The sequence below is a fragment of the Callithrix jacchus genome, chromosome 7, assembly GCF_049354715.1.
Source record: "Callithrix jacchus isolate 240 chromosome 7, calJac240_pri, whole genome shotgun sequence".
Classification (NCBI taxonomy): Eukaryota; Metazoa; Chordata; class Mammalia; order Primates; family Cebidae; genus Callithrix; species Callithrix jacchus.
The window spans coordinates 33951319-33978305 of NC_133508.1; the positions used below are offsets into that span (position 1 = coordinate 33951319).

The 26987-nt window shown below is 35.6% G+C and overlaps 1 protein-coding gene across 50 annotated transcripts in view; it reads right to left on the reverse strand.

Moving 5' to 3' along the window:
• Positions 1 to 26987, reverse strand: part of PARD3 (par-3 family cell polarity regulator) — a 716461-nt gene that overhangs the window by 226783 nt on the left and 462691 nt on the right. For 10 of the 50 annotated variants that reach the window (XM_078329873.1, XM_035307166.3, XM_078329876.1 and 7 more), the window contains 5 exons: positions 16339 to 16489; positions 10536 to 10725; positions 6347 to 6498; positions 5270 to 5314; positions 189 to 416 (listed from right to left, as the gene is read on the reverse strand). In XM_078329873.1, coding sequence (XP_078185999.1) covers positions 189 to 416; positions 5270 to 5314; positions 6347 to 6498; positions 10536 to 10725; positions 16339 to 16489 — 766 coding nt within the window. Of the gene's footprint in view, positions 1 to 188; positions 417 to 5269; positions 5315 to 6346; positions 6499 to 10535; positions 10726 to 16329; positions 16490 to 26987 lie in introns of all 50 variants that reach the window. The other 40 variants (XM_035307169.3, XM_078329871.1, XM_035307164.3 and 37 more) reach the window with 9 other exon arrangements.

The following is a 26987-nucleotide window of genomic DNA, read 5'->3' on the forward strand; positions in this document are numbered from 1 at the left end:
GAGGGAATGTGAGTAAAGGGCAAATAATATCATCTTCTTATGAAATCAGAGATTATTGGACCTAAGAGACCTCAGAAATTCCCCTGAAGAGTCGTAGGAAAGCCCCAGGGCTCCCTGGAGCCCACATTAAGAAATGCTGCTCTATACAGACATTTTAACTGTTATTCTTTCAGCCATTATAAACTTACAGGTCTCCATGCCTTCGTCATCATCATCTACTGCAGGCTTATCATAAGATTTGTCGATGGCAGCTCTGAAACTCTCATTGCATCCCCTGCCTCTGATTATCCTCGGCCGTGGGCGATGGAAAGGAATATCCCCATTCAGAGTCACCTCGGCAACTGCAGTCTGCAGACTCTCTAATGAGCTTGACTTCTTCAGACCCAGGGAAGGACCCACATCTCTGCTGGGAGAACCTGGGAGGTTTACAAAAACAAAACGTTAGTGTGGATTAGTGTAAAGTATGTATCTGAATATGCACTGTGGAAAACTTCAGGGACATAATAATTACTGCTCAATAATGAGTTCTGGAATGTAGATGGAAAAGACAAAGAATAATTGAAGTAATAGTTGCTAATTTTAATTTTTTCCAAATTTATATCAGACTTGGTCTATTTTCTCTCTTTGCATTAGAAAAAAAACTCTAAGTCATTACTTTAAAAAAAATTCAACAGATCAAATTGTTGTCAAATCATTTTGCTCCAGTAATAGAAATAATCTAAAAGAACCAGAATAACCTGGAAGCTCATTTGAAAAGCAAGGGACAATGGAGAAGGTAAGGTAAGCAACCAAGAATAGGCTTTGCACTTAAATGAAAATCTTTTTTTTGGGCAATTTAAAATTATTCATAACAGAAGTTAGACATGCACATCAATGTACTTCATCAAGTTTCTTCCTTGCTAAACTGCAGGCTCACAACACTCCACAAGGAGTTAAGAGCATGGGGGCCTACATGTCACCAAAACAATTAGGGCAACCTGGCAGCAGGCAGAAACCAATCCTAGGAAATATGGATATTCTATAGAAAGAGTAACATAAGCTTTGAATATAAACAGATTACGCAAGGGCTCTTTCTTAGAGGGAAGTGAAAAAGGAGAGAGGTGGGTATGAATACTTCTATATCTAGGCCCGGGAATAATATGTTTGGAAAACAGGTGATGGACAGAACAAAGACAGCTTAGCAATTAACAAGAACATTTCATGAGGATGACAGGAACAAATTTCGGGAATTAAAAATCTGGCTCTATTTCCTGAGGATCTATAGCAGAAGGGCCAGAGATAATACCAATAGCAGTACCAAGCTGTGGAAGGCAATCAAAACTGATTTCTTTAACCAGGTAAGACAGCCTCATCCATCACTGCCTGACCTGACACTCAAAGGTAGACTAATTTAGCTTCTGGATGACTGAAATACCAGCTCTGCACCACCACCTGAGCAATCCAGGTCATAGAACTGGTTCTTCATGTATATTGTTAAAAAGACAGGTGAAAAAACATGGGAGGGTAGGAGAAACAAAATAGTTTATCTCTGCATGGGGTCAGCAGCCCATATGTTGATCACGTTAATACCCAGAAAAGAAATAGCTGTGACATAGGCTTTCCACAGCTCAGAATATAAAATAGAATTACATTCAAAGAGTCAAAACAAAAATTAACTTTTTAAGATTCACATATCTTAAATGAAGCTGTTTTATAAGATACGTTTAAAATGTAGCACAAACAGAAAGGCAAACATATGACCATAATGAAGAAATGGTATTCCACAAATTATTGTGCTGGAAAGGAAAAGACGTCATATTTAGCTTTCTCAATGCAGGATCATCTATACTGCTTTATTTATTTTATGACAAGAGTTCACGTGACATATTTCTTTCAAAGAGATCAATCTTACTTTTTTTCTGGGTAGCACTACAATTTTTGACAAGTACATTTTCTAAATTACTCATAAAAGTCATGCCATGGGAAGGAAAATGAATTTTGTTCCAAAAACCTACATAATAAGAAATAAAGAATCAAAAAGAATGGGAAAAGATCATTCCTAGGTAGGGATATTTACCTTTACAGTTTCTACAATTCACATGGAAAGATCTTTCTGTGAATAAATTATGCCTATCAATTTTCATCATTTACCAGCTATATTTGGGTTCTATAAATATCTATTAGGCAAATATTTGGTGCTTTCTCGGGTTTATCAAAGATATGTGTATGTGTGCATGTATTTGTATGTGAGTATATATCATGAATAAAGATTTCATGTTTGCAGAAAGAATTCTCATAAAAACACCATTTATTTATATTAAGCTTTTCTTTATATAAAGTTAGCTGAGATTTTACTTAGTGTACTCAGAACAAAAACTTGAATAATGAATTTCAGAAATGGCATGAGTATTTATTAAAACTGAGTGTCCCTCAGCATAAACACAAGCAAACTTGGAGAGAAAAACAATGGTGAAAGTAGAATTCAATAGAAAATAATTGTGTAAGTGCACTTCAGAGCTCACCTATCTAGTCGTTTCCCTAAATTCATAACACTGTTATATAACCTTTTGGCAAAATGTTAATCATTGTGGATGGTGGGCCCTGGGTTTGTGGAAGGTCAGTGAATATTTATGTATAGATGAAAACTTTTATAATAAAACATTATACAAAATGTCAATTATCTACAACTTGTGAATCCGCAACACAGATCAGCAAACCATGAGTCAAATGTGGAAAATTTTACTGGAACACAGCCATGCCCATGTATTTACATATTGTCTATGGCTGCTTTCATTCAACAATGGTAGAATGTAAAAGTTGCAACAGAGACCTAAAATATTTACCATCTGTTCCTTTGCAGAAAGAGCTTGCTAACTTTCGATTTTTAACATGAGTAACAAACATTTTAGTACTATATTTGACAAAGAAACTGTAACAAAGGTTTTGAGTGATATGTTAGGATTTCCCAATGAGTTATTAAAATCCCTAACACACTGATTCAGTCAAGTGCCTTTAAGAAAAACAACTAAAAGGATTTGCTAATGATACAAGCTTATTATTTTACTAGTAATGAAAATTGAAAAAGTATTTCTGTATTTAAAGTATACAAAAAAGACTTTTTATTTACAGCATAAAAATCAGTATCTTTTGTCTTAATTTTGAAACAATATTTTAAGCTCTTAATTTATATAAATCTTTTAGGTCATTAGCATACTTTGCTAATTTTTTATATTTCAAGAATGGACTATCAGAAATGCAATTCTCTTCTTACACCTGTTCTGCCTTGTTATAATTTGGGGAGAAATTATGTAGAAGATTCCTAAATCTGGAAAAAAAAAAAAAAAAAAAAGAGGGAAATTACAATCATACCATTTTCCCTAGATCTGTATTTTACTCCTACTTAGTAATATCCCTCTTGCCCCCTCCAAAAAAAAAAAAAGGGAAAGGAAAGGATGTCTTTTGCAAGGGGCGGAGGGAAATGTAATTCAATTTTCATTATGAAAGGCTTATGGCTAGGCTAGACAGATGTTCTATGCTAAAAAGTCACTATGATTCTCCCCAAAATCTTTGGACTAATCATAATCTTTCTTAAAAACTTAAGTCAAGTGAAGTAAAGAAAGAAAAATAAGTGAAAATCTGTTCATTAATATTAGGGGACAGAGAGATAATTAAGTATCTACCTTAGGTATTTTATTCATTTAGATGTAAAACCAACAGACCAAGTATTCTGACATCTTTGTAAAAATTTTTTCCCATGATTTTCTAATTTAATGTGGTAGGATAGACTGCACATATGCAAGAAAAAACGGTTCTTCTTTTCTCTAGAATCTAACACTTTAACACACAAAAACATAGTTTGATTTTTGATTAGACTATAAAATCTGCCTTGAAACTTATGTAACGACTTTCCATGAAAGTTATCAAATGCACTGAGTTATAACTTGGCTATCATTATGTTGTAGATCACAGCAAATTGTCCTTTACCTTCTAGTAGCTGTGAGTTGGTTAAATTAAGTACTTTTCTCAGTTTACTTAACTAACATTGTATACAAAATTAGGTCCTTTAACCTGAGCAGCTCGATTTGGTTTTTGTGAATATTTACTTTGATTGGGGTTACTGCTTGAAAAGTACTAAATAGTGCTAACTCTAAACACTAATTACTATTTTATATATGTGAACTATCCTGTAACATTTTTCTTTAGCTCTGATTCAATAAACTTTAGGTTTCATAAGAACAACAATGACTCAGTAAGGGCTGAGGCTATAGTTAATTGCTTTGCAATACAGTTAATCTTATGATTTATTAGAAGTATTTTTTATCATCTATCTTTTACTCCAAAGAATATAACTCCAACCATGTCCACAATAATCTTTACATATATATGTGGGATACACATTTTTTAATTAGGCTAAAACTAAATTCACTACTACAGGTTAAAGAGGTAAATTCAAGCTTGTTAGTGCTAAGTAGTGTAACTACATTATACTGGATACAGAATAATTAAAACACTGTTCCTAACTTATAATAAGTCATAAATGGTCAATTGTACAAAGCACATTAACTACACTTAAAGACTTTCCTCTGATTACTGTCATATAAAAATAACATAAAAAGCAAAACAGATGACTATAATGCAAACCCAGTCCAATATAATCCATTGTTTCTATGGAATGATTTAGCAGTATTTTAGAAGTAATGAATTTAGAACAAGCTCAGGAATTAAGATACGAAGCCATATGCATTATATAGTCTAATCCAATGTCAGATTAACTACAAGCTAATGCCAGCATCACAAAAAAAAAAGGGATTTCTGAGTGATTAATGATAGTAATACTGGACATTGCCCTATAATGAAAAATACTTATACTGGCACTATTATCTTTCAAATCAAAATCATCACTCTGAGAATCACTTTTTGGATATGAACCTAGACATCACATAGATGACTTAAAAACCTAGGAGTCTACTATAACAGATCATATTTTCAGGATTTTGACTTTTTTTAATTGGAATAAAACATCCTTACATGCATATAATTAAGAAAATATAGGTTGTTTCTAGCCTTTTTGAAGCAGTAAATTACATTCCTACTTAGTAAGTATATCACTGATAAATTTTTAGTAACAGAAAATATTTCTTTTCTTATGTAATTTGATTTCCCACAATGAAAACATCTGCACAAGCCGGGAATATGTATGTTTACATGGCATGTGATTGGCAGCTTGATAATTGTGATAAGCTCTGTGGGCCATGGTTTCTATGGCAACAGTCTAACTGTCCGTTCTTACCTGCTTTCTGGTCATCCACTGTACTGAGTTTAGTCTCGTCAGCTACTGTTAAAAGGTAAATGTATAATGGTTAGCCCAGTTAGTTCCCATAGCCCATCATGCTTCCACCATTCCCAGATCTTTTCAGTTAGGTGACGATCCTCAGCTAACATTTCATGCAAATACTATGAAACATCAAGCAAACATTCATAATCAAAAAAGGAGGAAAAAAAAGCAGTGTCTCCATGCAATATGCCAGTCATTTCATTTAACAGACATGTGTGTTATATGTTAGCATATCATAATTAGCCAAGGCAATGCATCACCAAATTTTTCTTTACGCATATGATAAGTTAATGCTTTTAGTCTTGGAATACAAACAGCCACCAGAGAATAGCATAAGTTACAGTTGATTAACAAAGGTTTTAAATCATTCAGTGTCTAGATATAATTAATTATTTTACTTTTTTTTTGGTGGATTTGGATTTAAAGAGACACTACCTGATTGGTGTTTGAACAAATACAATTATTTTCCTCCTCTCATTTGCTCTTAAATACTTTCTATAATAAATACTCTCAAATAATTACTTTGCTTAAATGCCTTAATTATCAAAACATGAGAGTTTCTAATAAATAAACCTTAAAGGACAGCAATGAAAGGAAGACATCATGAAGTAACCAAATTCCAGACATGGATTGAGATAATGGTTTCTCTCCAAAATTTTCTCTTCCAGTTCAAAAAATCCCACAACCAACCAAATAGAATTTCGATGAAACTGGTTTTGAATAGCCAAAGTGTTAAAACATTTCATTTTGTAAAATAAAGGTACATGGACATAGTATGATATGCATATGTGTCTGTTTCCTTTCTCATAAGAAAACATGTATATTAACATATTGCATATTATGTAAACATGCCACTTATGAGTAATATTGTTATCTCAAACTCAGAGAAAAACTAATTTTTTCCAAATTGCCACACTTCATATTTATTTTCTCTATTGCTCAAAGTAAACAGACATCTGTTTGGGACCATCAATTTTATCCTGAAAGCATTTAAACCTTATTTAGATAAAGATTCATGGAGATTGTACTCACTACCTAAATCCATGCTTTTTGATTTTCGTGTTTTAACGAAATCCAATTGACTGGCATCTGAAAATTGCTTTGTGCGTTTTTCTGACATACTCTGACGTCCAAATCCTTCTCGTTGAAAAGCAAGAACTGGATCAACATCTGGACTCAAAGAGCTGGTGTGAAGAAAAATACAAACATAAAAATATTTACTAATAGCAGACATCCATTTTAGGAAGGTTCATACATACCTGTGTGTGAGAATATACATATATGTATTCTTCAAGAAAAACTGAACTAAATAACACACAGTTCATTTAAAAAAAAAATTGTGGCTGTATAGAAGGTGATGGAAAAACACAAACTTCATTTAACATTTAGAGTAACTCTTTCTCCATGTGAATTTTCTCCTTCTCTACTTTCCTCTCTGCTTCTTCACTCTATTTGACAATAAAGAATTATTTCAAGGTGATTATAAAAAATGAGCCTAATATTGGAAGGATTGAATATTTCAGGAAATCTGTCACATATTATATACAATACTGGCAGCGAACAAGTGACCATATAAATTGTAATTAAACAGAAGTTTCAAAAAGAGTATATTCTAGCCTTCTTATGTATCTTTTATGTTGTGTTTTAAGGAAAGAAAAAAATATATCTTATTATGGCATGTCATTTCATTAGGCTGAAGTTTCTCTGAAATATTAAATCAACAAAGAAATCAATTCAACTAACTCTTATTAGAACCTATTCTGATTAAGGCATTGTGCCAGATACATAGGTCCAAATAACAGATAAGAAAGATCCCTATACTCTGTGAGCTCATAAGAAAAATACTAAACCAGAAGTATGAAACTGATGCTGGGAATGCACAAATGAGTGAATAAACAGTATATGAGAGTCAGGAAGAGCATGACTAAATTTAGATGACATTTGATTTGGATGACATCAACACAGTGGCTCAAGTGGGGATGATAAGAAAGTATATGGTAAATCACTGGTAACAGGATGCCTTCTGAAGTGCTCCTCCAATGCAAGTGGTTGAAGATGTCCCAGAATCACTCCCGTTTGTAAAAATCTGTGAATGCGTTCTAAAGTGCTATCAGGTGTTCTAGCCACAGTTCATAATATGAAAAAGGTTTTCTCTGTGCTGGGCACTTTGGGTAGATAAGTATACCAGCCCTACTATATCAGGTCCAGCCACCTTACCTATCTGGCCAGGTGGGAAAACATCCCTCTCTACAGCTAACTAAGCACACTGAAAATGCCCTGGGCTCCTTCCACTGTCAGCTGAATTTATGATAGTCTTCCTCATGTTTCTGATGGAAGCAAGCTTTTCTAACCCTTAACAGGTTAGAATTCTCTTAATGAGAATTAACATCCATACTAGTAAAAAGATAGTCAACCTTTGGATTCACATCAGAAATTCAGTTGCCATTTACTGTGCATGAAATGAGAGTTGGCTCCTAAAGAATAACTAAGCTACAAGTTTGGAAAAGTAAGACAGCAGGCAAAGTCCTGCCATTGGGTAGGGTGACTTGAGATGTTTTGAGCTATGCATTAATGTGCTCAATAAAGAGAATAGTTGTCTCATCCACTTAAAAAGCTAATGAGAGAATTCAGCAACCTAAGGTGAAAGTTCCATGTAAATTGCTAACTACTAAACAAGTAAGTCATCACCCAATGAAGACTATATAAAATTATCAAAGTAATACACATTACGGTGACAGACATCTAGCCTCATATGGCCCTTCACATACTGCTATGCTTTGGTGTACATGGCTTATAATTATCAGAGCACATACACCCCAGGGAAAAAACACATTCTAGAAGTAAAATATTAAAACCCATATGATGAGTAATATGACACAATTTTACAGCAGCAAACTCTAAATAATATATTTCCAATAATTCTTTTATGTAGACAGTGAAATCTCTCCAGTCACCCTGTACATGCTAACCAATTCTTTTTACATCTTGTGGAATAATTTAAACCTCAACTCCAACACTTCACCAAACTTGTGAACAGAATGAATTTGAAATACAGTGTTAGAAGAAATTATTGGTAAAAGGTTTTTCAAAGAAATACAAATTGCCACTGCCAATCTTGCCTGAAAAACACATATTGGTGCATCTTTAATTTTATATCCTCTAAAATTATGCTGCCATTAAGATTAGAATTTGTTACTTCATTTCCCCCATAAACACATTATTAACGTTCCCTCAATTAATAGATTGAAAATAGTATGTTCTATAAGTAAACAAGTAATTTAGTCATTTGACATAGCCTTCGACAACTATGCAATGAACTACAGACACAATTTAAAATGTCAAATGAGTTTGTGCATTAGTAAGAGTCTTAAAATAACTAAATATTCTTAAATTATGACAAAATTAATTCTTCCTTATTAATATAACCATTAAACTAATTTCAGACACAATAAATAGTACACTAGAATATTTAACAAGTTAGATTGTAGGAATGACAGCTGATTCTTTAAAAAATGTAACCATATCCTGACCCCTAATGTTATTAAAATTCCAGTTATTAATCCTGTCTTATTGGCCTTTTGTTTTCATAACATTTTCATCAAGGATTAGGAAAGATATTGTCAGGCTGGAAAAGCTTACAGTTTCTGCTGTGATTCAGAACAGCTGCCATTCTTGTTTGGATAACCCTTCATTCATATTATTTTCTTTGCCCCACATTCCCCACAGCAAAATTATACAAGTCCTCACCATTTTGCAAATCCCCCTTAGGGAAATTAATGCCACAATCTATCCCTGCTAGTTATTTATCTATTTTCACTAATACAGTGCTTTATGAGGCCCCAAACAGATCTATAACTATGACCACCTCCACAATTTCTCATCATGGTAGAGATTCAAAGGCTTTTGTCCCTAAGATGAATACTGCATCTATGCAATTCTTGCTTTCTCTGTTGCTACTTTCATTTTCAGAAAGAGTTATGAGACACAGCAGTCAATGTCACACCATCTGCAGATTTCAAATGGGTTTTTACTTCATATTGTAGTCTTCCTTTCTATGTTTAACCAAAAAATTCATTCAAAGATGGGCCATTATCATGCAGGTTTGAGTGTAGTTCTATTTTTAAATCCTGTGCTTTCAAAAAGAGAATTAAAAAAGAAAGAAATGAAAAGCTAGAGATGAACTTTTTCAGTTCCCAAATAAGAGGTGAGATTTATTCCAAGAGAACATCTTCAGAATTAACAGATAAATGAATTGTATTTTGTGTGTTCATGTAGTGAGCCAGAGAAGACGACTGGGGGAGTGGTTCACTTTGTTAAGATCATCACTAAAAATGTTAACACAAACAAATGCCAGTCCCCCCGACGCCTTCTATCTAATATTTAATGTTGACACAAGCCAGAAAAACAGTAGGAAGCAGGAATGGCTAAGTGGTGAAGGAACGCCATAACATTTAAATATGATTTTGCTGATATACTCATAAAAGACCCCAGAGAAAGGGCAATGAGAAAATTCTGGTACAATACTTCACATGGTTTGTGTTAATTATCACTATAACCTTGCAAGGTCGCCCCCAAGAGGGGCTTTGCTTTTGCTTATTGATGTATATAATTACTAGGCATAAAGATTAAGGCACACATCCACATTCATGAGCCATACATTGGCTCAGTAATATCAAACGCTTTCTTCTATTTCCAAAGACACAGGAGAAAAGATAGCAGGGAGTTCCCTAAAAGTCACTGTGTTAAAAGCAATTACAAAGCATTTTAAACAGTATAATTACATTACTCTAAAAAAAGGCTTCTCCCACTATTAGAACACATCAACTATTAGTTTTGTCAAAGTTACCTAACTGTTGCAATCAATTTAGGGAGTTGCCAATAATTTATTTATTTATTTGCAAAACAATGCATTTAATTACCATAGATCTGAAATAAATAATAAACAAAGAAACTTAAAAACCAACGAGCATGGTTTTTTGGTTGGTGGTAATTTTGTCATTGTTTTGGTTACATTACTAACTATACCTCTTGAAGGCTAAAGCAATTAAGTTTACAGGGTTGGGGATAATCTTTTATTAGAAGAGTGATAATTAAGTGTATAAAAACCATGAAAACAGAGCATGGCTATTAAAAAAATGATTAACTGTATTTAGTGGTAAGCCACTTATACATAAAACGGGACTGTAATTAATTCATGTTTTCCAACCCTAGATGAGCTTACCAGTCGGCTGAATCACTTATTGCAGCCTTGGCCCAAGTACTAGCATCTGTTGTCACAAACCCCACATCGTCATGGGAGCTGGAAGAGGACTGGTCAGAGAGATGTGGAGGAAGCACTGGCAACCTGTCATCTTCTATAATGACAGTGTCATCTTGGGGCATATTCACTGTAGGAGACAGCTGGTATTTACCTGTCCAGTGAAAAAAGAAGACAAATTCTAGACATCGATCAAAGTGTTACATCTATTAATTTTAATACTTTGCTACATTAGTAAAAGTCTAACCTTCCAAATATCTGCGCAACCTGGTAGAATAAAACAGAATTTAGCACATTTATTTTTCATAAATGACTGTCAAACAGAGACCTTGAGTGTATTACTACCTCTGATGCTCCAACTATGTAGCTCAGGGCATTGCATGCAATTTTTCTGGTTTTAAGTTTCCTAAAGTCAAAGACACTCTTTCAAATGTCTTCTAATGTGAAAATGCTACACGCATTCTAAAATGAATATCCTTTGAAAAACTGTACCAGGAGCCAGGCCCGGTGGCTCATGCCTGTAATCCCAGCACTTTGGGAGGCCAAGGCGGGTGTTTCACGAGGTCAGGAGTATAAGACTAGTCTGGCCAACATGGTGAAACCTCATCTCTACTAAAAATACAAAAAATTAGCCAGGCATGGTGGTGTGCACCTATAATCCCAGCTACTAGGCAGGCTGAGGCAGGAGAATTGTGTGAACCCAGGAGGTGAAGGTTGCAGTAAGCCGAGATCGCACCATTGCGCTCCTGCATGGGCAACAGTATAAGCAAGACTCTGTCTCAAAAAAAAAGAGAAAGAAAATCAACAGCTTTATATCAAGTGCTAATGACAAAAATGTAAATCAAATGTAATATGTGGCAATTTCCCTTACCTGAATTCAAATTACTCATTTATTTCTAATACAGTGTTAGAATATTAGTACAGATACCTGTTCAGCAAAAGTATCATTCATCAATAAGGTTGGACATTATAGCACTATTAGCCAAAGAAATGTTTCCTTCTCAAGACATACTTATTTCCTCAAAATATACAGAATTATAAAACCAGTTACCCCAGTGGACAACTCACCACTGATGAGGCACGTCAAAATATTAAATACCAAGTTCCCACACAGACATAATTTATTAAAAGGAAATGTTACAGGATAATCATAGTGCATTCATTTTTAAACACAAAACTAAAACTTTAGGTTTTGTACATTATATTCTGAGACATGGCCTAATAAGCAGTATGGAACACTGAATAGTGTATATAATTTTTTTGTAATATGTTAATCTGAATAGAAATATTGTACCTTAACTGTTGTGATACAATATTGTATACATAAATAAATGGCAAGAAATCTTCCTCATAGTAAAAAAAGAATTTAGCATTTTTTTTCTCATACTTTGGAAGGCTAATATTTTGCAAGATATGAAAATTCATATCTTAACATGCTTGCCAGGAATATAGTTTTGGGATATGGCTCCAAGATCATACCAGTGTAATGGACAGCTGAAAAACTTGACGACATATTCTACTAAGCTCTACCTAGACAACAGCATGATCTCTTAATTATGCTTGCTAGTACTTGACACAAAATAAATGTGAAACCTTCTAAAACTTGAGAAGCCTTCAATTTATTTTTGATAGATCAATTTGCCTCTTTCTTCAACTAGTTAACTAGTGAACTGCAAACTAAGTAAACCTGTCGGTATCTTGCAGAGGAGTGAAACAATGAAATACAAAATGTTTGTTTACTAAACATTTATTCATTGGCAAATTTACATATAAGGTAACATCACACGATACTAAGGAAAACTGTGCCAGTGACATGGCTCACAACAAAAAATAAATGTTCCATTTTTCAATGTCAAATTCCTAACAAGATAAAAATATTCTAAATATAATGTCTTCTTAAACTCACCACATATAAATGAATATAGAAACTACTAAGATAAATTCTAAAATGGATACAACAGATTTCAGTTTTGTTTTAAACAGAAAAACTATTCAGCTAAAAAACGTTGAGAAAAATTTAAAGTCCCAGGCTTACAAATGACAATGTATGATGTCTTTTATGAAGTGTATGTGCTGGTTAAATTAGTTATGCCTATCAACCTGGTTCTGTTTTCTTCTGAGATGGAGCCTCACTCTGTTGCCCGGGCTGGCGTGCAGTGGTGTAATTTCAGCTCAATGCAAGCTCTGCCTTCCAGGTTTGAGCAATTCTCCTGCCTCAGCCTCCCAAGTAGGTGGGACTAAGGTGTGAACCACCATGTCGGCTAATTTTTGTATTTTTAGTAGAGATGGCGTTTCACATGTTGGCCAGGCTGGTCTTGAATTCCTGATCTCAAAACATCCACCTGCCTGGACCTCCCAGAGTGCTGGGATTACAGGCATGAGCCAGCACATCTAGCTGCCTTGTTGCTGGTTTTTATTGTTAGTTGAGAGACCAACCATGAAAACAATTTTTTTTTGGGATTTTCAAAGGAAGAATTCTATGTAGTCAGGCCCACTACAGATTACTTTTTTATGAATGTCCAGGACTATCAGAAAATCCATTATAGTGGAAATTCTGTCAAATGAGATGACATTTAGAGAAATCTTGCCTGTGGTCACAATCCCGGCTGATGTCAACAAAAGCCAAGGAAATCCTTATGAGGTGTGACTAATGACACAGAAAAACATGCATCCAAATTTTGGTTCAGAAGTACACAAACTGTACAACTTCTGTCAAGTTACTTAATTTATTTGCTCTATAACTTCCTGACATAGAAGGTAAGTCAGTTGGATTATGTGGTTTTGAAGGCTGTTTTCAAACATCTCATTTTTTTTTAGTTACAGTGCATACCAGGATAGAATCAGATCTGCAGACTTTCACAGAATCTGCTTATAGATGTAGATAACTATAAATTGATATTAATAGAGAATGAATCTCTCAGAATCCCCCAGAGAGGCTATTTTTAGAAAAAGGAAATAGCCAAAAACAAAGTAAAACAAAAAACATCATGGATATCAGGACTTAGTTCCTTTGTCTGTTAAGTGGGAAAGTGTGACTGATGACATCTGACATCCTTCTAACTCCAAAGACTCTTCCTTTCCAGGTATATCTTTTAAAAGCCTTTCACCAGGGATGTGTTCACATAGGAATGGATCACAAAGCCTCAAACCTCCGTTTAGCCTCAAGTTTCACATGGGGGATTATTCCATACGAAAATTCAATGTGTTCACATAAAATTAATAATTCCCTAAGGAAATCGGCTAGAATTTCAATACAAAGTTCTTTTTGCATCCTAGCAGATCATGAAGTAAATACCTACACCTCCACTAATGTCTAGATAGGAGTGATTCAAAACATATAAAGGACAATCATTAATCAAACGGTCTGAGAAATATCCACGTGCCTAAATACTGTGCAAATTAATAAATACTGTTGTTGGTTTAGGTGAATGGAAATCCAATGTTCTGATGTCTTTGGAAATATGGAATTTATGACTCAGAAAAACATACATGCAAATTTTGGTTCAGAAACTGTGATTTGTCAAGCATAACTCTCCTGACACCTTGTTTTGGCATTCTGCTGCAAGGAAACATCTTGAATAGGATTTCTATCTTTAAGTGGTAACTAACTTCACAAATAGCATTTGATTCTTACAGCCAATGATACTAGAATAAAGACTGAAAAGAGTGAGGAATTTTCAAATTTGTAAAACACAAGATGAATCAAGATATGCATATACACTTGTCAGGGTAAAATTGTGTAGAATCCCTAGTTTCTGGTACACATTGTAAAAAACTGTCTTAAGAAAATATCCAAATCATAAAAACATCAATTTAGGCTACCCTTAAATAGTAATGCATTTGTCACCCACAGCCCAAAGTGATAAAAGGGCATATACATCACAAAACACAGAACTGGGAGAAAAGTCACTGCCCTGGGGAAGCCTCTGGAGTTTTAAGAGTTCATTACATATCTAGCAGAAGGAAGAGGAAACAATGTCAACTATAATGCAAATTGAAGAGGACTAATGAAGCTGTAGCTAACAAAATCAGGGCAACAGATTATGAAGAAAACGAATGACTCTTCAACCCATATATACAGCATTTCAAAAGGTCACTAGCTGAATTTAGGGATTTTTTTTTTGGTTTGATTTTTAGTTTTAGTTTTTCGCCTTCCTCTGAAGCATCAGGGGTTGGAGGCAGGACGCAGGTTACAGGAACTGGTGGACCAATGGTCTGATTCAGTATGGCAAGTCCTATGTTCCTATAATAAAGGGGAAATTACAGCATATCACTTTGTGTGCACACATATCTAGGGACACATGCACACTTTCTCTCTCTCAAGGGGTCTGAAATTTTATCAATAAAAAAATTATTTACCAAAAATAAAGTTTTACACCAAAGCCAAGAAAGTATGAAAAATCCAACATCCAACAGCAGTGAAGACAGAGGTAAGTAAAAGCAAAGATTTAAAAGTGATAAACTATGTACAAACAAAGCCTTTCACCTGACAGGTGTTCAACCCAACAGGTGTGGCACTCTTCCCTGACATTCACTTATGTCGAGCAGGTAAGAAAAATGTTGACAAAGTAAAACTGGAATGCTCACTTTTCTAAGTTTCATATGTAGTAAAATAAGAAATCACAAATTCAGCATTTTTTCTGAATTAGAAACCTAGAAAGATTAAAGAACAACAGACAATTCTACTAGACATGCTTATGTATGTTTTTTATCATGCCTGGTAGAAAGGTCTTCAAAGGCAGAGATTGCTTCTTAATCATCTTTGTATCTACCGCAAAAGAATATATACAATGTCTTGCCAATAGCAGGCTTTCCATAAACACTCACTGATGAATAAATTACTGTTTCAATAAGGCTCCATAATGGAAACTTGAATTGTATTAAATCTGCATTAAATGTACTCAAAATGAAGTTAAACTTAGGATTTTACTTTAAATGAGAGCCTTGCAAAATATACCAGTAATAAAAGTGTTTTATGCCAGGTGTTATTTTAATCAAAAGAGCTTCTTGTGTTTTAAATTTGAAAACTCTCACAAGCTAATCCCAAGATGAGCAACTGAGTAAATTCACCTACTTCTGTGGCAAAGCAAGTCTTTAATAACTGGATCTGTTAGTAGAAAGCTGAATTGCTGCAAAGCAAGTGCTAACAACGTCATTACCCACGGGGGGCCATGCAGACATGGTACCGAATCTAAACAAAGGATGCAAAGACTACTCTCGGGATTTTAAAACTAAGGCTTCAAAAAAGTAAAATACAATTAAAACACAGTAACACCCTATTAAATACAAACCAAATACATGTGCATTTTTATATGTGTGTGCATATATCTGTATATACATATTTTTTCTCCCCCTCCAGGCAGTGCCACTGTGAATGATACATAACTTTTGAATCCTTCTTGCCATAAAACATTAAATTTTTATTCCTTTTTAAACATAGCTTCACTTATTATCCCAAGTAAGTAAAGAATATCTTGATCACTGGAAAGCATTTCCATATGATCCCTTTCTTTCTGGTTCTTTCTTCATGTTACAGGATCTAAAAGTCACTTAAATCAATGGATTGATTTACTTCTTCACATGAACACTCCCGAATGATTTTAATAAACCTGTTCTCTTGCATCTTGAAAACATTAGGACTTTAATTTACATTGATATTACACTAATATTATATTAATATTTATGTTAATATTACACTAATAACCTCTCATTAAACCAATGAAAGCATCAAAATAAGATGTGATAAACAGAGTTTTACCTGACTCACCCATTATCCTACTGAGGGCAGCATTTCTGCTGGGCGATTCATCAAGCCCGTCAATCCCACTGTAGAGGGAATGGGAAATTCTTCGTTCTCTATCATCCAACGCTGTTTCAATGGGTAGCTCAGGTCCAGGGGGGCTCCCAGGTGATTTCAGCTACAGCATAAGGAGTGGGGGGGGGGGGGGGTGGGCAAAGAAAAATCAGTACGTGGAGGCCCATTAGCAGCATGGGGGAATTATAACAACTTGCCCAAGGCCTGTATCCAACTGGGTACCAAATGAACTAGAACTTTTCACCCTGTACCAAAATAATTTGCGATGACAGCTCTGCCTAATAACCAACTTTCTGTTCCACTTTTATACTGGGCCTCCCATGAAGTTCTGTCAGATTTCAACCACTGGAGGCAAAATATGTATATTAAAGACTTTTTAAAAATCAGAGCTTGTTGCTTATTTTTCCAATTTGACTGTTAGTGTCTGTTTAAGTCAATTTAAGTTACAGCGTAATTCAGAATTCTTTACTAGATGTTACTCTATAAAAGGAGTGCTTTATCAGAACACAAGCTGCAATTTAGCTATAGGTCTTATACTTATGGTAGGTAAACACATCTAACAATTAGCACACATTTTTGCATGTGTGCTGGTGGAATTCTTACCTACTCTACAAGACCTAAAGATTCCCACTGTCAGCTCAGGTGTCTTGAACAACAAACTGATTTTAAATTCCTTCTGCTAGAAATTAAGAATAATCATGGTATTAGCTTATTGCAATGTTTAAGTATACGATAGTAGCTACAATAATCACTTTAGTCGTATACAGAACAATATGAAAACTGGGATCAAATATTCTAAGGAAGTACACAAAGATAAGAGGATTCCCAAAACATATACAATATAATAAATAAGCAATGAATGTATGTCAATTTCGATGACAAAAAATTAAAATGGTATGGGGCATTTCTTAAAACAGCTAGCTGTGTCTGATAAATCATATTTGACATAAAAATAATGTGAGTAAGGAATTCATGTTAGTAAGACCTTCAAACAATTTTGTTTTAAGGAGGATCAAAGCACATTTCACTACAATTCCCATGACGCGGGCTCTGAGGTTTGCCACAAGGACTGGTATCTCATGCTGCTTTGGTGTTAGCCAGACAGGGAGGGCCAATATTGGGGAGTGGGCAGGAGCGCAGCACCACACAGAACGGCGAGAGAGAAGGCACTCATCCCACACAGAAACCACAACTGTCGTGCTTCCTTCAGCTGAACAAATTATTATTTCTGTTAGAAGCTATCATCTGTTTAATATAAATGAGATATTTAATGAAGTTCCGAATTGTAGACTTATCTCTCCCAGTTTGATAAGCACTGGGGAGATTTAATGCATTGAAGGGTCAACACAATTACAATTGGAGGCACGTCAAACTGCAGGAGAATAATAAACTTGCAGCTCTAGTGAATTAGACTCAATAAGGTTTAAATTGTGAAATGAGGATTTGTTTTATTAGGTTTTTTTTTAAATTGCAGATTACAACTGACAGCTTTACTGAAAAGTAAATTAAATATTCAAGGTCTCTGATGTAAAGAAATAAAAGAACAGTTTCTAAAAGAATGTAATGCCTAAATTCCAAGAGACTCTGGGGAGGTAAAAAAAATGTTAATAAAAGTAATATCCTATACCATTAAAAACAAGTATTGCTTTTAAATGAACACACACACACTAAGAAGTATAACTACATAAAGACTTGGTATGCAAGACTCTATAAACAAGTCTTACTATACAACAATTTCTCAGAAGACAGACAACATATCCTCAAGCTTGCCTGAAAAATATATTTAATTGTAGCTACACAACGCTGTAATTTTCTACATGATAAAACCTTTATAAAGTTTCTTCTTGAGAAATCCCTAAGTAACCCAAAAGGCTATTTAAAAATTTTATAAAGCCAAATAAAAATTCCATTTAAAAACAGTACATTCAGGTTTTCTAGAGAAAAACAATAAGACTTCTGTTCAGAAAAAAAACAAGCACTTGAACGTTTTCATGGGAAAGATTCTCCACCTCCCCTACCTCTCTACCCATGTTTAATTTGCATCTCAAAAGACAGATTTAAATGAAGACATCAATAGTTGACTACATAAATATTTAACAGAAGATACAATGGCTTTAAATTTCTTTAAAAAAAAACTGATTGGAGTTACAGTTTTGTTTTAAATCTTTTGATGATTTTTTGTTGTTGTAAGAACACCAGCTCAGGAAAGAGAAATGTGTGGGAAGGGTCCCCCACCGCACTGAGTAAGAGGGGCAACCCCACTGGTCTTGGGAGAAGGGCTGGCCTCTGCTCCCCCAGCTGCTCTCACGCCCTTGCAGACACCTTATATTAAAACCTTATTAAAATTAAGCTTCATTAGAAGAAGAAATCAAAGTAAGCAGAACTGCAATTTTCATTTTGTTGTCTGTTTGTGGTTTAATGTCCAAAAATTTTCTTGACTCCAACTAAATATAGTCACCTATAGCAGTGGCTGTTTGACCCCTCTGTTCCATCCCAAGGAAAGCCTTTCTACCTATTAAACAACAAAAATAGCTTCAGGTTGCAGCAAGATAACCCACACTCATAGGAGTGTATAGTGAAAATAGTCTTTGGCTACAGTAATTTGAAAATATATTATCACAAGTCAAAAAAAATCTTATTTTTAACTCTTTGAACAGGCCTTTATATTTCATGTTGTGGTCACACTATCCCAAAGGAAATCATAAGCTAAGTGAATAATGAAGATTCATGTAACTTTATCTGTGGGGTTTAATAAAATCTCTGTTGTGAGTATGCATTAACAAGTCAAATAGTGTCTTTCACCTAAATAAAATGTATCTTACCACCTCCTCTACAAATACTAAAAAGTTTCTATTGGAATGGCCTTAACCCCCTTCAGCAAACCTAAAACTGGAATCTCACTGGTGACTGGAAAGATCATATTATTCAATATTTCAGTTTTTTTAACATAATCTATTTTATCCCCAATGCCTAGCATAGAGTAGGCACTGGTGGAATAATCAGATTAATAAATTCATTCCTAAAAGTGAGCGAGTCATATTTTCCTTAAAACACACTACACCGTGTGGAAATAGACTGTTAAAACTGAGGGCATAGCATAATGTTGAAATTTTAAAAAAGACATTTAACCTAGATTACAAATACATATTCTGGAAAATATTAGCATCCAGAAGCCAAGTAAACATAAAGCAACTAATGAAAAGACAGATTTCAGTTTCGGAGGAGAATGAAAGCAGATTTAAGGTACAGTTTCACATTCTCTTTTCAAGCAGAACCACATTTATTTTCCTTCACATCCCCATGAGGGCAACGGCAAGAATCAGAAATGTGAGGTGAGCTCCTCAAGGCAGCCACGTGGCAGAGCCAGAATTTCACCGATTCCCTCAGATTGTAAAGCCCATACTTTTATTGTACACTACTTCCTAACACAACTGGGATATAAAATGCCTAAACAAACAAAATCACAGTCAATTAGATCCACTCACTTGTGTAAGAGAAACAGACACTTTGCTTCTAAATTACTTTGCCACCTTATGCTGGCCTTGCAGCTATTAAAGCAAATCATTTGACCTTTTTGCATTTATTTCTTATTCTGTATTAAGATACAGAAAACGAAGAGACTCATAAGTGACACCTTAGGCTGCTTCCTATTCTAATATAGTTTTCTAATTCTAAGAGGATTAAACCTAGAGAAAGAATTCATTTTAAAGAAGTCCTTGATGACTAAATCCCTCAATATGGGGTGTAAGACAGAAAGCTCACCTGGCGATATTCTCTACTGGCACGAAGAAAAGGCTTTACATAAAATCACTTCTAACATCTGTATAATAAAATGCCTGGAAGCTAGGTTAAATTACAGTAATTTCTACAAATATTAATTTCCTTAAAATATTTGAAATCAGCATAATTCTCATATAGAGGCTATTTTCAGCGTTCAAGGAATGATGCCTGGTGTTTACTTCCATTCCCCACCAGCCTCCTTTAAAAGTCTTCAACAAACATGTCCTTTGGGGTAAGTGAAAACAATTTTTCTCTTCTTGCTTTGTGTATTCCAAAACTGAAACAATGGAAAAGAATGCCAGGACTTAGTTTTTCTCTAAAAAAGTGAAACCATCCTTTAGTAGTTTTAAACAAGGGGAAGCCATGTCTTTATCTTTGAAAAAAGAAAACAATGATTGCTTATACAATGCTTTTAAGTGTAGTTAGGTAAGACCATTAGATGTATGGAAAGAAGGAATGCAAAGAAGTAAGACTCACTGCCCCAAATTCATTTTGTACACCATGTCTTAGGGTGATTTCAGAATTTCAGTTTCTAATATTAACAAGACCAATTTTTCTTTAAAAACGGCAGACTCTCCAGGGTTGCTCCCTGTCATTCAGGCCAGCTGGCATATCAGGCCTGGATTGGATACCAGCAATGGACAGACACGTGGTAGATGGGAGAGAGATCCAAGATGGCTGATTACTAGCAGCTCAGGATTGTAGCTCCCAGTGAAAGCTCAAAGAACGAGAGGACGCCACACTTTCAGACAAATTTTTGTTGCTCACAGACCAGGAGATTCCCAGCAGAGGAGCCCCACAGGTCACCAGAGCGACTCTTGTGGCCAGCGTGGTGGTTCTCAGTGCAGAGTAAATGGGACTGGGTCCCCTTTTGGTCGACGTTTGGAGCTGCGGGAAGGCAGAGTCGCCTATTCAGCTGATTGAAAAACGGACTCAAGAAGGAAGCCAGACCGGAGATTCCCAGGCAGAAAAGCACCATGAATCTTAATGCCACTGTTTTAGCTGGTGCAGTGGGTTGCTCAGATTCTGGTGCTGGGAATCAACAAGTCGGACTCAGAGACCTAATTTGAAAGTGGGTAATTACAAAGATGACGGGTAGATAAATTTACAATGACGTTAAGAAACCACCTTATAAAGGCTGAGAATACCCAAAATCAGAATGCCTCTCCCTCTACAAGGGTCACAGTTCCTCATCAACAAGGGAACAAGGCCTGATGGAGAACAAGTGCATTCCATTAACAGAATTGGGCTTCAGAAGGTGGATAATAAGAAACTTAAAAGAACATGTTCTAGCCCAATGTAAAGAAACTAAGAACCTTGAAAAAAGGTTTGACGAAATCCTAACGAGAATAGACATAAATTGTGAGGAGAAGAATATAAGTGAATTAATGGAACTGAAGAATACAATGCGAGAACTCCGTGAACTATGCACAGGTTTTAACAGTCGAATTGATCAAGCATAAGAAAGGATATCAGAGGTCGAAGACCTACTTAATGAAATAAAATGAGAAGATAAGATTAGAGAAGAAAGAGTAAAAAGGAATGAGCAAAGTCTCCAAGAAATAAGGGACTATGTGAAAAGACCTAATTTACGTTTGATAGGTGTACCCAAATGTCATGAAGAGAATGAATCCAAGCTGGAAAAATTCTTCAGGATGTTATTCAGGAAAACTTTCCTAACCTAGTAAGGCAGGATAATACTCAACTTCAGGAAATACAGAAACCACCACAAAGATATTCCTCAAGTAGAGCAACCCCAAGACACATAATCATTAGATTCACCAGGGTTGAAATAAAGGAGAAAATTCTAAGGGCAGCTAGAGAGAAAGGTCGGGTTACCCATAAAGGGAAGCCAATCAGACTCACAGCAGATCTCTCAGCAGAAACCCTACAAACTAGAAGAGAGTGGGGGTCAATATTCAATATCCTCAAAGAAAAGAATTTTCAACCCAGAATCTCATATCCAGCCAAACTAAGCTTCATAAATGAAGGAAAAATAAATTTTTTCACGAACAAGCAAGCACTCAGAGATTTCATCACCACCAGGCCTGCTTTACAAGAACTTCTGAAAGAAGCACTATACACAGAAAGAAACAACCAGTATCAGTCATCCCAAAAACTTACCAAAAGGTAAAGAGTATCTCCATAATGAAGAATCAATATCAACTAATGGGCAAAATAGCCAGCTAGCATTAAATGACAATATTAAACTCACAAATATCAATATTAATCCTAAATTTAAATGGATTAAATGCCCCAATCAAAGACACAGACAGGCAAATTGAATAAAAAGTCAAAACCCATTGGTACACTGTATCCAGATCCATTTCATAAGCAAGGACATAAAAGACTCAAAACAAAGGGTTGGTGGAAGACTTATCAATCAAATGGAGAGAAAAAAAAACAAAAAACAGGAATTATAACTTTCATCTCCAACAAAACAGACTTTAATAGTAACAAAGACTAAAAGAAACAAAGAAGGACATTACATAATGATAAAAGGATCAATGCAACAACAGGAGTCAATGATCATAAATATATATGTACCCAATATAGGAAAACCCAGACACATAAGACAAGTTCTTAATGACTTATAAAGAGACTCGGACTACCGCACAATAATAGCAGACTTTGACACCACATTGTTAATATTCAATGGATCAATGAGATAGAAAATTAACAGGAGCATCTATGATTTGAACTCAGACCTGGAACAAGTAAACTCAGCGAATATTTATAGAATTCTTCACCCCAGGTCTACGAAACATACATTTTTCTCAGTATCACATTACTCCTATTTTGAAAGTGACCACATAATTGGAAGCAAGTCACTCTTCAGCATTTGCATAGCATTTCACAGACTTAAATGAAATATTGGTTGGCTGTTTATTTGTTATTTTCTTCCCTTATTCCTTCCTGTCTTCACTGTTAAGCACAATTATCAGCATAAAAGAGGTTTTTAGTACCTAGTTTTAGATTGCATTCCAGCCTGAGCAATAGAACAAGACTCCTATTCTCTCTCTCCCTTTCTCTTTCTCTTTCTTTCAAAAAAAAAATGTGGTAGATGGACCAAGTTCTGGCAGTCTCAGAATTTACAATTCCAGCAAAAGAAAATCAAAGAGGAAACCATGACAGTGTGACAGCTGCTGGGTGGAGGTGAGTGCACAGGGTGATGAAAATACTTTGGAAGAGATAAATGGAAAATGAAAGACTGTGTAAGTGTTTGCTAGGATGAGGGGCAGATGGACTCAAGTGAATGACCTAGAGATGTGAAAGAGCATTCACGTTTGAGAAATTACCAGAAACACCGAGTAGCTGGAGCAGAAATGCTGCAGAGCTGTAGGGCACCGACGACAATCAGGTATGTCCCATTTGGCCCCATGATGGAGACTCGTTCATCCTGGAGCCATGGAAAGCTCCTGAAGTATTTCAGCAGGGACTGACATGATCAATGTGTTTTGCAGAAAAATCTGCCTGACTGCGGCCAGGCACTGTGGCTCACACCTGTAATCCCACTTTGGGAGGCCAAGGTGGGTGGATCATCTGAGGTCAGGAGTTCGAGACCAGGCTGACCAACATGGAGAAACCCCATCTCTACTAAAAATACAAAATTAGCCACATGTGGTGGCACATGCTTGTAATCCCAGATACTCAGGAGGCTGAGGCAGGAGAATCACTTGAATCTGGGAGGCAAAGGTTGTAGTGAGAAGAGATCGCACCATTGCACTCCAGCCTGGAAGACAGAGTGAAACTCCATCTCAAAACAAAAAAAAAATTGTCTGACTGCATTGGGGAGAATGGATTGAGGGAGAAAGCAGAGAAACCCCTTAGGGATCTGCAGCAGTGAGCCTGGTGAGAGGATGAGGTCTGAAGTCAGGCAGTGGCAGAAGGAAGAAAGGGGAACAGGCTGAGCGAAGAGAGATTCTATGCCAGGCACAGTGGCTCACAGGCATAATCCCAGCACTCTGGGAGGCCAAGGCTGAAAGATTACCATCTTTAAAGAAAAAATTAGCTGGGTGTGATGGTGCATGCCTGTGGTGCCAGCTACTAGGGAGACAGGTGGCAGGATCGCTTGAATTTGGGAAGTCAAGGCTGCAGTGAGCCAAGACTGCACCACTGAACTCTAGCCTAGGCGGCAGAGCGAGAGAATGAGACTCAGTCTCCAAAAAAGAAGAGAGAGAAATTCTCGAGGCAGAAACAACAGGGAGAGGCATAGTGACAGCATTTGAGAGGTCAAGGGTGACCCCAGATCTCTGCCTTCTACAACAGAAAGAATGTAGTGCCTTGTGAGTTAGGTGCCCATAAAACATATGAGGAAATATTTCCCTGGGCAGGTGGACAGAGGGATCTGGCGCCATAGTGGAGTTGTGAGCTGGAAAGAGGATGATGGGATTCATCCTAACATGTGGTTTCAGATGGCTAGGGAGTGAACATCAGCTAGGGAGCATGAGCAGAGTTAAAAACAAACAGACCGGAAGGAACCTTGAAAGACAGGAACAATGAAAGAACAGGCAGAAAAGAGGAACCTTAGAGAAGACCCAAAGTATGACAGCAGAAAAACAGGAAGCGTAGACAAGACACTTTGAGAATCAGATAGTACCCACAGATTCCTGAAAGACCAAGCAATTAGGCTAAGAAGGAACTCCCAGAGAAGGTCTCCAATGTGCCCTCTTGGGACTAATGTTAGGAAAATACAGGGCTTTAAAATAATACCTAGTGAAAGGAGCTGACAAATAAATTTAAAGAAAACATATTGGACCAGGTGAGGTGGCTCATGCCTTAAATCTCATCACTTTGGCAGGCTGAGACCAGGAGTCAGAGACCAGCATGGACAACATAGCAAGACCCTGTCTCTACAAAAATGAAAAAATAAAGAAAACATATTACGATAATACACAGCACTTCCATGTATAAGAGAAAGAAATATGTGATAAAATACAAAAGATTTTCTTTTATACATTCTTATCTTTCCTAGCTTGAAATTAAATATGCAAATCTTGGGTTTAAAGATGAAATTGCAAAATGCAGTTTTCTGATTGGCAAAGACTGGACTATATGGCTAAAAGACATAGAAAGAAAACTCAGCACATTATTTTGGCTTGAGATTTGTTCAGGACATCATGATGCCCTAAGCTTCCATCAATATTTACTGTAACATGATTTACACACACCCTCCCAATGTGCAAGGGAGGTGGTTTTCCAAAAGTAATGCATAAGTACAACAGCTGAAAAATCATGTCTTATGTTTTATGGGAAGCTAAATTGAGATCTTCTGTCTTCATACAATTCTTTAGTTAAACCCTATCAGTACGAAAGGCTTCTTGCTAGTATTACAAAGATAGCACAGCACTCATAAGATATTCTTGATATAACTGCTTTATAAGTTCATGCTGTCCTAAAAAATAGCAATAACCAGCAATGTATGAAAATGATACCATAAGGAATACTGAATATTAAAGTCTATTACTGTCTACTGCAGCTGTTTCCTTACTTAAATCATATTCATTCACACATATTCATATGCAGAAGTGAACGAGACACAGATATTTCAGGGGGATTCCAATTTCATGTCTCTTACAGGACAAGAGGAAATAAAATCAGTGCTTTTATCAAAACATTTTCAGGCTGGTACTGGTTTACTTTGTCACTGTTTGGGGGGAGCCATTGGGAATAATCTGAATCAGACAAAAGCAGAACACTGATCTTCAGTTCATTTCTGCATTTTTAAGTCCTCCTATAGCATTCAATGGTTCCTGTGAAGGAAAATGTTGAGAGGTTGTTAAAATTTTTAGTTGGTCTCTAAAAATACTATGAAGGTGATATGTTGTCTAGTAGAATGCATCTCATCTGTCTTATTCACTGCTATGTCCCAAGGATCTGACACATTTTTTAATATACATAAGATGCTCAATAAGTATCTGTGGAATGAAAACTGTCCTGTGGAATGGGGAAGTATTCAGGTGGCCAAAAAAAAAGGCCTAACAGAGAATGATATATTTATAAACTTACAGTTGAGATGTTTTCATTTTGTGCTTTGTGGGACTTAAAAGATACAAGCTAATGCTTTTGCAATGAATAAAAACTATTACTCAATCAGTCCAGGAGAGAGGGAAGAGAGAAAAAAAAAATTAGTCCAGTACCCTACTCTGAGGGATTAGTTTTTATATGTATCTTACATAAATGAATGCTTTTATGTCCCACTCTTTTCCATTCTGAGATTTTTTGTTAAGGTTACCTTGTTCTCTTGATATGGAAATTAACTTGTTAATCACTGATAACTCATTCCACATTTGGCAAATAATAGTAACAAAATAATTCAGTGGTCAGTGATCTTTCAGAATACATCACCTTTATATTGACTACCAACCGAGCTCGAGAGTATATTTACTTTTTAAAATATGCTTGTATCATAGGTTCAGAGGAGTGGTCATGGCAACCTGAAAACTTTGCTTTATATGTTTATTAGACAGAAGTTTTAAAATTAAGAAAAACAAACAATTTAGGTATAATTTTCAGTTTGTATTATTTGCTAATCATTTTATCTTAGCTGATTTTAAAATGTGGGAATCTGAACATCGATTTAAGAAAAACATCACATTTTCAACAGCTCTTTTTTGCACATGGGCAAGTCTGACCTATTTTCTACAGATGGCACATAATTTATAATGGATCCATGAAATTTAGCTTTTTTCAAGCTCCAGTGTTATCAACTCTACATATAATTCATTTTTAACTTTCAAATGTTCTATTCTACAACAAAGTATGTTTTACATATTTGGGAAAATAGATGATCCTAACCTTCAAGAGAGGATGCCCTGTGT